Source organism: Artemia franciscana, chromosome 7 (assembly GCF_032884065.1).
Source record: "Artemia franciscana chromosome 7, ASM3288406v1, whole genome shotgun sequence".
NCBI lineage: Eukaryota > Metazoa > Arthropoda > Branchiopoda > Anostraca > Artemiidae > Artemia > Artemia franciscana.
Genome location: NC_088869.1, coordinates 22924211 through 22938977, shown reverse-complemented (window position 1 = coordinate 22938977; position 14767 = coordinate 22924211). Strand labels below are relative to the sequence as shown.

General features: G+C 32.3%; 1 protein-coding gene across 4 annotated transcripts in view; it reads left to right on the top strand.

The window, feature by feature from the left end:
• Nucleotides 1-14767, top strand: part of LOC136029007 (zinc finger protein 43-like) — a 65302-nt gene that overhangs the window by 13760 nt on the left and 36775 nt on the right. For all 4 annotated transcript variants that reach the window (XM_065707016.1, XM_065707014.1, XM_065707013.1 and 1 more), the window contains exons 2-5: nucleotides 2060-2689; nucleotides 4542-4643; nucleotides 13516-13579; nucleotides 14129-14299. In XM_065707016.1, the coding sequence (XP_065563088.1) occupies nucleotides 2099-2689; nucleotides 4542-4643; nucleotides 13516-13579; nucleotides 14129-14299 (928 nt within the window). In that variant the 5' untranslated portion in view covers nucleotides 2060-2098. The remainder of the gene's footprint in view (nucleotides 1-2059; nucleotides 2690-4541; nucleotides 4644-13515; nucleotides 13580-14128; nucleotides 14300-14767) is intronic.

Genomic DNA, 14767 nt, shown 5'->3' with positions numbered 1-14767 from the left:
CTGGTTCGTTGAGTTCAAATAAACCAGTTATAGAGATTTGATTTTTATTGGCTCATTCAAAAATTCAAAGAGTTATTTCTGTAACAAAGATTTTCCCTTCTGGTTCGTCGAGTTCAAATAAACCAGTAAAAGAGATTTGATTTTGATTGGCTAATTCAAAAATTCAAAGAGTTATTTTTGTAACAAGGATTTTCCCTTCTGGTTCGTCGAGTTCAAATAAACCAGTAAAAGAGATTTGATTTTGATTGGCTAATTCAAAAATTCAAAGAGTTATTTTTGTAACAAGGATTTTTCCTTCTGGTTCGTTGAGTTCAAATAAACCAGTAAAAGAGATTTGATTTTGATTGGCTCATTCAATAAGAAACCTTTCTGCTTGCTGTAACATTTTTGCTTACTGCAATATCAAATAACTCGACTTGTGTGAAAAAGCACGTATCTTATGGAGTATTGAATTTAACTTTAAAACTTATAGATGCTACAAAGACTTTTACTTTGGAATTTACTAAAGGGGTATGAATGAGAGATTTGGTCCTGAACTTTATAGGGGAAGGGGGGGGGGTTGCTGGCCTATGTGTTACAATTTTTCCTGTTTGTATTTCCCCCAACAACTCGTGGAGCCAAGATACTAGTTCTGAAAGAGATCAACGAGTTAAAAATACTGTTTTTTTTTTTAAATCATTGATTATATAGAAAACTAATTGATTTTAACTTAACCAATCTAATGCCACTGTCATTGGTAAACATATGCAAGTTTAGAAAAGAGCAAGGGATCATGCTGGAAAATTTTTTTGTTTGAATTTGGCTATTCTCGGCATTCTGACATTATCTTTATTTTGTTTTGCATTGCATTTGTACAAGTAAGCAATTTACAAATATGTAGATTGACCATCGAAACAGGTGATTGAGAGTGCTTACTGTAGAAATCCAAGATTGTGGGATTGAGAGTGTTGTTCAATTCCTTTAATGTTGGATCATCTCTCCCCACAACTTACAAAATCTACATTATTCGAAAACCTTGCCTTTAGTTCCTATTTGCTTGATTTAGACCAAAAGTCTAGTCTGCGGTTCACAGTAATGTTTATTCCATTAATTTAAAATTGATAAGTTATTTTGAAGTAAAACTAATAAACTTGCTGGCTGAAAAATCTTTGGATTTTCTCTTGTAATGGCCTCTTCAACTCTATTTGCAACAAGATTTTCTTGATTTTACACTTTTCTGCCATTTTGATCCCTGTTAGGTCACAAAATATCAATAAATCACAACATCTGAAAAACAATAGATTGAGCTGATTAGTAAAAGTAGGTAGTATTTTAAAACCACTGCTGAAGGAACTCTGAAACAGCCTGTTTCAAGAATAATAATCTGATCTTTTCTAAAGCCTTTACTATACCCACATATGTTCAGAGGATATTTATCTTTATGCATATCCATGTGAAAATTTAACCCACTATTTTGGACCACCAATGACTACAGCCAAGAATATGGCTGTATTCCAGACTGACATTTTTTGTTTCTAAATTTGGCTTCATTGAGAAAGTATAATCCTTTAATACTTTATGTTTGTCAGCTATCTAATGAGACAACTTTCTTTTCTTATCAATTCATTGGTCCAAAATTCACTTATAAGCCTTCTCTGCTTTTTCACTAAAATCTGGTGAAAAAACTGCTTGGTTTTTATTCAGGAGTGTTACTAAGAGATAACATGTAATATGGTTTAAATGTTTTGAGAATATGGTTGTTCATCATATGAAAATGATTGGGCATGAGTCTATAATTAGCGTGTTAAATCTAAGCACCTTCAGTGGTATAAACAAAAAGTAAATTGGCTAATGTTGATTTTAGCAATCAAGCAAATTACGAAAGCATGCAGTTCAATATTTATAGAGACAGAATTATTATTGAGCTAGGGTATTTATAAAATGGAAGGTTTGAAAGACAAATACATGTGTTGAGGTGTACCATAAGTTTTGATTATGGATTACTTTCCTAATTTTCATCTTCAGTATCTATAATGCCTGCAATTTGAAATACTTGTTTATATATTTTATTCTATTTCAGTGAGCTTGGTTATTCAAGGATTTAGTCATTGTTTCTGAAATGGAGCAAAGAGAAGTTTGTTTGAAGTGGAACGATTATCTTGATGTATTTCATGGAGCTTTTTTATCTGTGTTAGACATTGATCACTTCACAGATGTCACCCTATTATGTGACAGTCATAGCATCAATTGTCACAGACTTGTTCTCTCATCTTCTAGTTCTTTCTTTGAGACACTGCTTCTTGGGATTTCTCACTCCCATCCTATTATTATTGTAAAGGATGTGGAATTTCATGATCTTCAAGCATTGGTGGAATTTATGTATACAGGTGAAGTGACTGTTCCAAAACATCAAACTAGTTCATTAGTGAAAGTGGCTGAAATGTTTAAAGTTAAAGGTCTTGCTTATCCTGATGTGATAGCTAACCAGATACAGAAACCTAGCTATCTCTCTCAAAACAGTCAAATAACTCAACCTGCTGTGAAGGGCAACAGAGTTGTTTTAACCTCAGATAACAAGTCTTTGACTGAAAATTTTTCCAGTAATCTAGAACCTCCTGTAGCAGATACCTCAAATGGTAACTTAGTAAACTCTCCTGCTGAAACTAGTTCCTCTGTTTATCCAACAGATAATGCTGCATGCAACTCACTTGTAAGCTTTTTTTATTGAAGTTTACTTAAAATCAAGTGATTAAAGGATAGTTATGTATTTTATCTTAATTTCAGGAAGGTGCTAGGTTAAAGTTAAAAGGTAACATGATACTTGTGTAAGCTATAATCTCATTCCTCATCTAAAAAAATACTTTTAGTTAGAAATTTATTAACTTAGCAGTGAAAAAGTGCAAAGCACAAGGTCTGATTTTGCTGTTAAGATTTTCTTTTTTGAACTGACATTTCTGTTTTCTCACATTTGAATTTCGTTTAGTTCAAAGTGCCAATATGCTATCCTAGGGATCCCTGATCTTTGCCAAAACTGCTTCAATTTAATTTTTCCCGCTATAAGACAATGATAGTGGAGTTTAATGATAGCCTATTTAAATCAAATATAAATAGACATATGTAATATGTCTATATGTAACATATGTAATATGACATAACATATGTAATATGTCAATATGTAATAATAAAAATAGCCTATTTAAATCAAAGTCCTTTGACCACTGATTTGAACAGAATGAATTCTTATATTTTAAAAAGTGGTCTGGGATGTAAAATGTGAGGTTAAGATGTGAAGTTATATGAGGATCCTCAGCTTTGGTGAAAAAATTCAGATTTAACATCTAAGCCTTCTGATTATTAAAAAAAAACCTATAGATACTCTGTTCTCATCTGAGTCTATACACCTTGACCAATTATGCTAAACCACACATTAGCTTTAAGTGAAGAAAATTGTATCAAAGTTTTTTTTTCATAATAAGACTGATGTCTTCTGGAAATAGGCAATGCCCAACATATGTATACCTGATCTCTTTAAAATTTTAAAAGAAAATAAAGAAATACTTGCTCAAACACTGGTTCAAAGCAAATCCAAGATAGAAAAGCCCCCTGCCCCCTAGGCTCCTAATTTTTCAATTGGCCAAACCTTGATAAGTTTGCACTGTTAAATCCTTTAGAGACTGTTCTCAGTTAAGGACTTCATTATATGCTGTAGTGGTGCCTTTTTCCTGTCCTTTTAAAAATCTACCAGAAGATCTCTCTGCCACATAGGTTAAAATTCCAAGTAAACTGCATTTTTTAGGTCATGTTTCCGCTTTTTTTTGTTTAAGATGGGAACAGAGCCTTAACTTTTGTTATTTGCAAAGGCTCCTGGGCATATGGAAATTTTTGTATTTTTTAAAGTTTTTTAATTTCTCACCCTTGAACATTCTAAGATAAGGATTATGCTAAATTTTCGATCTATTTCATTGTAGCAGATTGTGTCCTGTCACATCAAGTATTTCTCTGGAATAATAATCTTCGTCCACACTAATTAATTTGAAGACAGTATTCATATAACATATTTTGCAATAAAAAATGTTGAGCTATCAAAATGTGTTTGTGTTCTTCACTTTTCTTGTTTTAAAAGGCTTCTAACAATGTGTAACCTTTATTATTCTCTTTTGTGTATTTAATTTTTTTTTTTAATTCCATCTTCTTGAATTTGCCAAGATTAGAATTTGGCTATCTTACCCATTCATTTCTATGTGGTAGATGAGTCCTTGCAAATTTGCTAAGGCATGAACAGTCACATCATGTACTTCTCTGTAATACCTGTTCATCCACAGTAATCAATTTTATAAAAATATTTATATTGTAATAAACTGCTGAACTGTAAGAATGCTTCTGTATTATTCTGAACAGGAGCAAGTAAAGTCCATACAAAAAAAGAAAACAGTTTTCTCATGATTTTTGACGGTTTTACCTGTCAGACCATCAAATACCTAATTGAAAGGTATATTCAATCTTGTCCTTATCTTTAAATGGATACTTAAGTAAAATTCGTTTTTTTTATATTTTTTTTATAGCAAGTCAAAACTGAATTTGCTGCAAGTATTGACAAAGGGGGGAGCAATAGTTCTGATCAATTTGCTGATGATGGAGGACATTTTGATTATGGCAGTGAAACAGTAAGAATTTGTTTTCATTTATTACTTTTTGGCCTTTTTCAAAGCACATGATTGATCATAGCTTTTTATTTTGAAATAGGTCTTTCTCTTTTTGGCTCATTGGTAATTCTGTTTCTGTTTTTAAATATGCGATAAGAATAAATAAGGATGACTTTATCATTTTATGTTCACTGAAAACAAATGCCCTGTTTAAACCTCAAATAGGGACTGTTCATCCAATTCAAGCTTGGGATTTAAACAAGTTCAAATTTGTCAAACATGTGGCTTTTTCTCAACTTTAGTTGTTTTTGTTGTCTTCTCTGTAATAAGGATTTTATTTGAATTACTAAAAAAGAAGAAATAACATTTTCTTTTTATAAAATAGTTATTTAGTGAAAAGGTAAATAACCTGCAAAATAAAATAACCTGTAAAACATGTAAACATGTTATAACATGTAAATAACCTGACAATAACCTGCAAATAATCATGGTTGCAGTAGTAACCGATTCCAGCAGACTCACAGTTGGCAAAGCCCATTTAATTTCGAAAATATCAGTTGCCCAATCTCCTACAACTCCTGTGGGCATAGTAAATTTTTGACTCATATTTTGCTCTCCAATCAAGTCTTTGATCAGTTTGACCAAGTCACTGACTGCACTAGCTGCAACCTAGTTGAGAACAAACCACAATCCATAAAAATAAAAATTAAAAACTTGTTTTTAAAGGAAACTGGCAAGTTAGAAACTACACATCGAGATGTAAGTGATTTCAGTTCACAGGGGAAAATAGGCCTACTATGAAAGAGGTATATTTTATATGGCCATTTGAAATCTGTACGGGCCCTTAGTAAAGATCTTGACAAAATATCACTTTAGGGGTTTTTGAGATCTTGGAAATCTGTTGATCAGGGGAATATAAATGACACTTCTAGAAATGAAATCAGAGCCTAAAACATGCCATTGGGAGTCACTTTTAAGTCCCTGTCTCTACTTCTTCTGTAGCTTGTTCTAAGCTGTAGCCTCTTCTAACGCTTAAGAACTTGTATAAAGACTGTGTAACCTGTTGTAATCTCGGGAAACAATAACTCTTTCCATAATTTCAGTCTGATTCTGATTTTCTCTTACTCTGGGGTTAGAACACACTGGATTAAGATTAAATTAATAGTAATTAAATATATTATTGATAAAATGGACTGATCTCTTTACCAGGAATCCTCGCCATCTCAAATCTGTTAGGTTTCGTTTTATTATGCATGGAAATTTGTTTCTGACTGTGTTGAAAAACGAACTTACTCCCAAGAAAATTTATCCTAAAATGCATTCCCGTGTCCCTCTCAGCCACCATTGCTATTCTGGTGCCCCCCCCCCCCCCTGTGGAAAATTTTCTGCAGGTACCGTTGTCTATGATATTTCCAGAGCAGGTAAGTAAATTAAATTGAAACATTCAGGGTGTTGTTAAGGGGGATGTTTAAAGAGATTGTTGGTTAAAATTTTTCTTTGCTCAAGGTTATAAGATATTGGTGTAAGAATTCCTTCAGACCTATAGGAAATCAATGATTACGCAGAGATTTAATATATTTAGTTGAATAGCATTCTGTGTACCCGTACATCAAAGTTTTTCTTACATAGCTTATTGAAATATTAAAAAAAAACTTGTTCAAATTATATTTTATGAACAAAAATCTTGCTTCTTAGGAACAAAAACCAAAAAAGCATTTGAATCACTCTTTTTATTAGCCAAGAAATAAAACTATGTCGATGAAAAGAACAGTAATTTATTTAGAAAGGATTTTTCACCAAAGAATCTTTATAATTAAAAGTAAAGAGCTACATTAAACTAAAGCCGATCAGAATTAGAGTCATATAGTTATTTAATCGAAAAGAGAGTATTAGTTCTATTAGGTGATCTCAGCTAGCATGATAATATTTTTCTCTTTTTTGTTGTATATTTTGCAACAAATAAAAACACACAGCTCTGGGTTTGTCATCAAATAGTTCGTGCGAGTGAACTACAAGTAAGGAGCGAATCAACTCAATAGTTTTAAGCAGGTAGGAACTCTTAGTCTTATTTTTGAGAATTGTTGCATGTCTTTTCGTTTACTTTGTTAAGTGTTGCTGTTACATATCTTAGTATAAGTGAAAATTTCATAAGTGAAATTTTTTCTGAAGTCTATACTTCACGGATATGCTTAGTCTTATTTTTATTCTTATTATTCTTTTTTGTATTCTTATTATTTACCTCTTATCTTTGAAGCTAATAGACATTTTCAGACCTTTGTGCAAGTGTCTTGGGCTCTTCGACATGTCCCAACTTTGAAATTCCATGTTTGTTCTTAGTTTTATTTTTATTCTTATTTATCTCTCTTTTTATTCTTATGATTTACCTCTTATCTTTAAAGCTAACAGAAAATTTTGAACCTTTGTGCAAGTGTGTTGGGCTCTTCTACATGTTCCAACTTTAAAATTCCATGTTTGTTTTAGTGTTATTTTTGTTCTTATTAGTCTCTCTTTTTATTGTGTTGCGAGAGCAACACTTTGGTTTTGTCATGTTTTTTTTTTTGTTCATAGCACCTCGACCTTAGCTTTTTCCTAGAAAGTGGTAGGGTTCTAACCTTTGCGGTTTTTACGGAAAGTGTGGACCTTAGGCCGGATTTATGAATATGACTCGGCATTTTCGAAAGCTCCGTAGAACTCTTGCCTGGGGCCAAAAAGGATAGTTTATAGCCTATGTAAGTGAGAACTATCTGAAGTTATGCAGTCAAGCTTTCGTTTCATCAAATGATGTTTCTACTTTTGAGTGGAAAGCTCCGTTCTAGCAGGAAAGCAGGCAGACACCAGTTTCAAATTGAAGTTGGACTAAAATATATAGGTGTTACATATATGCGGCAGTTACCCGGCCCCACAGCCAATGTATCTTCTTTGAGTGATAAAAAGAAAAATTTACATAATCAAAAAAGTGGCATTTTCCCATTGGTCCAAAAGTGCTCCTGCCATCTATTGTTTCTACCCATTTCTGTTCGTGATATCAGCTGACGGTTTTTCGCACTTGGGATTGCGGTAGAAAAATGATATCAGATGTGCCTCATAAAATTAAAAAAATTTCTCGTTGCTAAAGAAAATAGATTTTATCCTTTGCTCCTTTCTAAGTGATGACGTTAGAAACTTGGCCTACGGCAAAAGTCAACTTTCGAACTAAGATAGATAGATTTTTTTTTTCGACTGCAAGCGATAGCTCTTGATGAGCTGATCGATGTATATGTCATCCATTTTTTGGTAGAAAAATTTTTTCATGAGATATACCAGTTTGAAAGTTTAAAGGGGTTGACAAGTTCAGTTGTAAGGTACACACCGAAACCAAAAACAAGCCGATACGAATTGTGAGAAATACAGGGGTTTTTTAAACAACAGTCGGCTGTAAGTTCGTAATCATCTTCGGCAATGAGGGGTCTGCGACATTTGCTAGTCGGTGTACCTATTATCTGTTTCAGGTGTATTTGATGGTAGGACGAATTTGGTTCCAGTGGTAAGACATGTAGGGGACTTGTAAGTAATAATCGGCTGTTTGGCTACAATTATCTTCAGCAATGAAAGGTTTGCAACTACTGCTAGATGCAGTGAGGGTTTTGCAACTTTTGCGAGTTGGTGTACCTATTATTTGTTTCCAGTGTATTTGATGTTAAGGCCAATTTGGTTCAAGTGGTAAGTAAGACATGTAGGGGACTTGTAAGTAATAATTGGCTGTTAGGCTACAATCAAACAGTTCGTGGTAACGAACTGTAGTAAGGAGCGAGCCGGCTCAATAGTAAACGAAACTCTAAAAAACGGAATTTTGATGCTAAGAGATACATCAAAAGAATCGAATTTTCATGCTGCTTCTAAATATATAAGTTTCATTAAATTTAGTCTTTGTCAACAAAAGTTACAAGCCTGAGAAAATTTGCCTTATTTTGGAAAATAGGGGGAAACATCCTCTAAAAGTCATAGAATCTTAACGAAAATCACACCGTCGCATTCTGCGTATCAGAGAACCTTACAGTAAAAATTTCCTTTTTCAATTTTCAAGCTCCTATCTACAAAAATGTGGAATTTCGTATTTTTTGCCAGAAGACAAATCACGGGTGCGTGTTTATTTTTTCTTAATTTTTTTTTCTTCTTTTCCCCAGGGGTCATCGTATCGACCAAGTGGTCCTAGAGTGTCGCAAGAGGGCTCATTCTAACGGAAATGAAAAGTTCTAGTGCCCTTTTTAAGTGACCAAAAAAACTGGAGGGCACCTAGGCCCCCTCCCACGCTCATTTTTTTCCAAAGTCAACGGATCAAAATTTCGAGATAGCCATTTTGTTCCGCATAGTCAAAAACCATAAAAACCATGTCTTTGGGAACGACTTACTCCCCCACAATCCCTGGGGGAGGTGCTGCAAATTACAAACTTTAACCAGTGTTTATATATAGTAATGGTTATTGGGAAGTGAACAGACGTTTTCAGGGGGATTTTCTTGGTTTGGGGGTGAGGTTGAGGGGAGTGGGCTATGTGGGAGGATCTTTCCTTGGAGGAATATGTCATGGGGGAAGAAAAATTCAATGAAAAGGGCGCAGGATTTTCTTGCATTACTATAAAAAAGCAATGAAAAAATAAATATGAAAACTTTTTATTCAATTGAAAGTAAGGAGTAGCATTTAAACTTAAAACGAACAGAGATTATTACGCATATGAGGGGTTCTAAAAATACTTTAGCATAAAGAGCAAGGTATTTAGGAGGAGATAAATAACTCGCTCTTTATGCTAAAGTACTTTTAGTAATTTCAACTATTTTTTCTACGGCCTTTTTGATTCAGGGGTCATTCTTAAAGAATTGGGTCAAAACTTACGATTTAGTGTAAAGAGCGAGGTATTAACGAGGGTATAAACCCCCTCGAATACATAATAAAAATATAAGAATATAAAAGCTTGCTACGTAAGTTAATTCTTAAGTTACGCATATTTTTTACTAATAAAAACGTTCGTTAAAAATTAAAAGTTCTAGTTGCCTTTTTAAGTAACCGAAAAATTGGAGGGCAATAGGAGGGCTCCTTCCCCACCCCTTATTTCTCAAATTTGTCTGATCAAAACTAAGAGAAAGCCATTTAGCCAAAAAAAGAATTAATATACAAATTTCGTTTTAATAATTTATGTGTGGAGAGCCAAAATCGAACATGCATTAATTCAGAAACGTTCAGAAATTAAATAAAAAAACTAGTTTTTTTAGCTGAAAATAAGGAGCGACATTAAAACTTAAAACGAGCAGAAAGTTTGACTGTTTGCCACAATTCTACTCTTCAAAACAATTAAAAGCTTTAGCGTAAAGAGCGAGGCGTTGAGGAGGGGACAACCCATTTCAAATACGGAGTAATTTCTGTTCGTTTTAAGTTTTAATGTCGCTCCTTACTTTCAGTTAAAAAAACTAGTTTTTTTAATTTAATCATTTTCAGTGATGAGGTGTTTGAAACTTTTTTTAGTTGGTGTACCCATTTATTTGTCTCCGGTGAAATTGATGTCATATCATGGGAGAAGGACATGTAAGTAAGAATCAGTTCACTCTGGGATAAAAATTTGTGCGAATTGGTGCACAAAAAGTGTTGCTCTCACAACATTTTACTCGGTGAAGTAGAACAAACGTTGCCCGAACACCTCTTGTTACCCAAACATCGTAGATCTATTTCTTATTAGTATCTTTTTTTCTTGTGATTTACCTCTTATCTTTATAGTTAATAGATATTTCAAACCTTTTTGCAAGTGTCTTGGGCTCTCCTACTTGTTCATATTTTGAAATTCCATGTTTTGTCTTAGTTTTATTTTTATTAGTCTTTTTTTCTTATGATTTACCCCTTATGAAAGCTAACAGACATTTTCAAACCTTTGTGCAAGTGTCTTGGGCTGTTCTACTTGTTTGAAATTCCATGTTTTTTCTTAGTTTTATTTTTATTCCAATTAGTCTCTCTTTTTACTTTTATGATTTACCTCTTATCTTTAAAGCTAATAGACATTTTCAAACCTTTGTGCAAGTGCCTTAGGCTCTTCCACGAGTTCAAACTTCGAAGTTCTATGTTTTTTTTAGTGTTGTTTTTATTCTTATTAGTCTCTTTTTTTATTCTTATTATTTACCTCTTATCTTTAAAGTTAACTGACATTTTCAAACCTTTTTGCAAGTGTCTTGGACTCTTCTAATTGTTCAAACTTACAAGTTCCATGTTTGTTCATAGTGTTATTTTTATTCTTATTAGTCTCTCTTTTTATTCTTATTATTTACCTCTTATCTTGAAAGCCAACTGACATTTTCAAACCTTTGTGCAAGTGTTTTGGGCTCTTCTAGATGTTCCAACTTTGAAATTCCATGTTTGTTCTTAGTGTTATTTTTATTCCTATTAGTCTCGATTTTATTCTTATTAGGGTCTCTTTTTATTCTTATGACTTACCTCTTATCTTTAAATCTAATGGAGATTTCCCAACCTTCTCGCAAGTGTCTTGGCCTGTTCGACTTGTTTGAAATTCCATGTTTGTCCTTTGCTTTATTTCTATTCTTATTAGTCTTTTTCTATTCTTGGTATTTACCTCTTATCTTTAAAGCTAATTGACATTTTCAAATCTTTGTGCAAGTGGCTCGGGCTCTTCTATGTGTTCCAACTTTGAAATCCCAAGTTTGTTGTTAGTGTTGTTATTCTTCTTATTAGTCTCTCTTTTTATTTTTAATATTTAACTCATTTCTTTAAAGATAATAGACATTTTCTAACCTTTGTGCAAGTGTCTTGGGCTCTACTGCATGTTCCAAGTTTGAAATTCCATGTTTGTTCTTAGTCTTATTTTATTCTTATTATTTACCTCTAATCTTTGAAGCTAACAGACATTTTTAAACCTTTGTACAAGTGCTTTGGGCTGTTCTACATGTTCCAGCTTCGAAATTCCACGTTTGCTCTTAGTGTTGTTTTTTTTTTTATTATTATTAGTCTCTTTTTTTATTCTTATGATTTAGTTCGTATCTCGAAATCTAACGGACATTATCAAACATTTGTGAAAGTGTCTTGGGCTGTTCTACTTGTTTGAAATTCAATGTGTGTTCTTAGTTTTATTTTTATTCTTATCAGTCTCTCTTTTTACTCTAATGATTTATATCTTATCTTTAAAGCTAATAGACATTTTCAAATCTTAGTGCAATTGCCTTGCGCTCTTCTACTTGTTGAAAGTTAGAAATTCTATGTTGTTCTTAGTGTTTATTTTTATTCTTATTAGGCTCTTTTTCTATTCTTATTGTTTAATGCTAATTTTTAAAGCTAATTGACATTTTCAAAACTTTTTGCAAGTTTTTTCGGCTCTTCTACATGTTTCAACTTTGTAATTCCATGTCTGTTCTTAGGGTTATTTTTATTATTATTAGTCTCTCTTTTTATTCTTATGATTTACCTCTTATTTTTAAAGCTAATAGACATTTTCAAACCTTTTTGCAGGTGTATTTGACTCTTGAACATGTCCCAACTTTGAAACTCCATGTTTGATTTGTTCCTAGTTTTATTTTTATTCTTATTAGTTTCTCTTTTTATTCTTATGATTTACCTGTTATCTATAAAGCTAATATAGACATGTAGAGGAGTTTTTATTTTTAGTTTTTTTTTTATTCTTGTTAGTCTCTTTTTCGTTCTTATTACACCTCTTATCTTTAATGCTAACAGAAAATTTTAAACCTTGGTGCTAGTTGTTTGTGCTTTGTAATTCCATGAAATTCCAACTTTTGAGATTCCATGTTTGTTCTTATTTTCTTACGTATTATTTTTTCTTGTTCTTATTATTTACCTCTTATCTTTAAAGCTAATGGACAGTTTAAGTGTTTTAGGTGTATCCTATCTTTAAGTCTTTTGGGCTCTTCTGTTTGTTGAGACTTTGAAATTCTATGTTTGCTCTTAGTTTTATTTTTATTCTTATTATTTAATTCTAATCTTTGAAGCTAAAATATATTTACATCTTTCGAGTTTTAAAATTCCATATTTTTTCTTAGTGTTATTTTTTTTATTAGTCTCTTTTTTTACTTTTATGATTTACTTCTTATCTTTAAAGCTAACAGACATTTTGAAACCTTTTTGCGAGTATCTAGGGCTCTTCTACGTATTCAAACATTGAACTTCCATGTATGTTCTTAGTGTTATTTTTATTCTTATTACTCTCTTTTTTATTCTTATGATTTACCTCTTATCTTTAAAGATGATAGACATTTTCAAACGCTTGTGCAGGTGTCTTGAACTCTTCTACTTGTTCAAACTTTGAAATTCCCTAAGGTAAAGTAGAATTTTGAATATATTGGACCCTTAGAGAGTTTTTTTTACCTAAGTAAAGAGTTAAAGAGCCGCAAAAGCATGTATATTTACATACAATCGATGGGACACCCCTTTTTCTGTATAAATGAAATTTTAATAATCTGTATGATAAAACTGCTTCTGAGGTGAAAGGAAAACTTGTTTTTGTTCTTTTATGGATGTACATGCCCCTTGCTTATCTATGTTGTAACCTGGTAATTTTTGGGGAGGAGGTTTTTTGATATATATAATTATATATATATATATATATATATATATATATATATATATATATATATATATATATATATATATATATTATATATGATAAAAGCAATTAAATTGACATAAATGATAACAGGATTGAACATATATATATATATATATATATATATATATATATATATATATATATATATATATATATATATATATATGATAAAAGCAATTAAATTGACATAAATGATAACAGGATTGAACTTGCTAATGGATGTTTGACTATGAGTTTGAGACTCAAGTCTATTCCCACTCTAAAGATGAATCCATATTAACGTATGCAATTTTTCTTTTTTTTAGCTCGTTAGGAGTCGGATATTGGAAAGAAGAGAGAGAAAGCCCAATGCAAGCTTAAATTTGTCAGGTTAGTCTTTAATTGGTCAATTTAAAGTAAGGGAAAGCAATAAAGAACTGTTCGTTCTTCCCTTTTTTTGTTCATTTATTTCGATTATAAGATAAGAAATAAGAGTAATGAGTCTTGTTGAAACCCATTACTCTCTTTTATTAAACCTGATCTTTGACTTAAACCTTCTCTCAGTCGATACCCGAAGGAAAAGCAAATAAAGTATAGCAAAAATTTTGATTGGATGTCTTTTTGAGGGAAAGTAGCTAAAAGGGGCGAGGTAGGGAAGGCTGGTTGACCTATCCCTTTTGACTCTTAAAAAAGACGATTAGAATCTCTTCGAATGACCCACATCTGAAGTATCACCCACAACCTCTTCCATACAAAGTGGTCTGGGGAAAAAGGAAATACTTAAAATGCACAGAACCTGAAACCCCACAGCGCCATTTTACTATTTATTATCATGAGTTCTCTTAACTAACGTATAACCAAATCAATTTAGTTGGATTTGCCCAATAAGCCTTACTGTTGAATTTTGTTTGTGTTGATTTTATTTATTTTTTGTTTTAGAAGTTGAAGATGCTTCATCACGTCACAATGAGGAGATCGTTGGCGTTCCAGACCCTCATTTGTTTCTTAGCGGTGAAGATATTACTTTAGGTAATTTTCCTGGCTTTTCAGGAAACTGTCAACTTCAACTTGACACGGAGGAATCAGACGCCACATCTTTTGACAGTCAAGGTATATCTAAAATATATTTTTTTGTAGAATCAAATATATTGGGCTACGGGTTATTTGAAAAAAAAAAATGAGACCGACAAGTGAACTAAACTCCATGAATTTAGACTATGTTAAAATGGAACTTTTTTTTCTCGTCTCATCCCATTTTTCTGAATGCTAAAATATTTTTTGGTCTAGGAGAAAGTCTTTATAACTGTGAATTGCAATCCTGATTGGACTGAGTTTCGAGAAGGAGCAAGTATTAAATTAGATGATAACTCTATTATAGAACAGTCCCCTCAAGATCGTCCCGATCTCATTACTCGAATTGCAAAACTGAAATTTGACGATATAATCAATGATATTAATAAGGAACAAATATTTGGAAAGTTGGCAGCATATTTGTATACGATTGATTTTCAAAAACGTGGACTACCACATATGCATTTGCTATTGACCGTGAGCCCTCAGGACGGAATCCATAGTCCA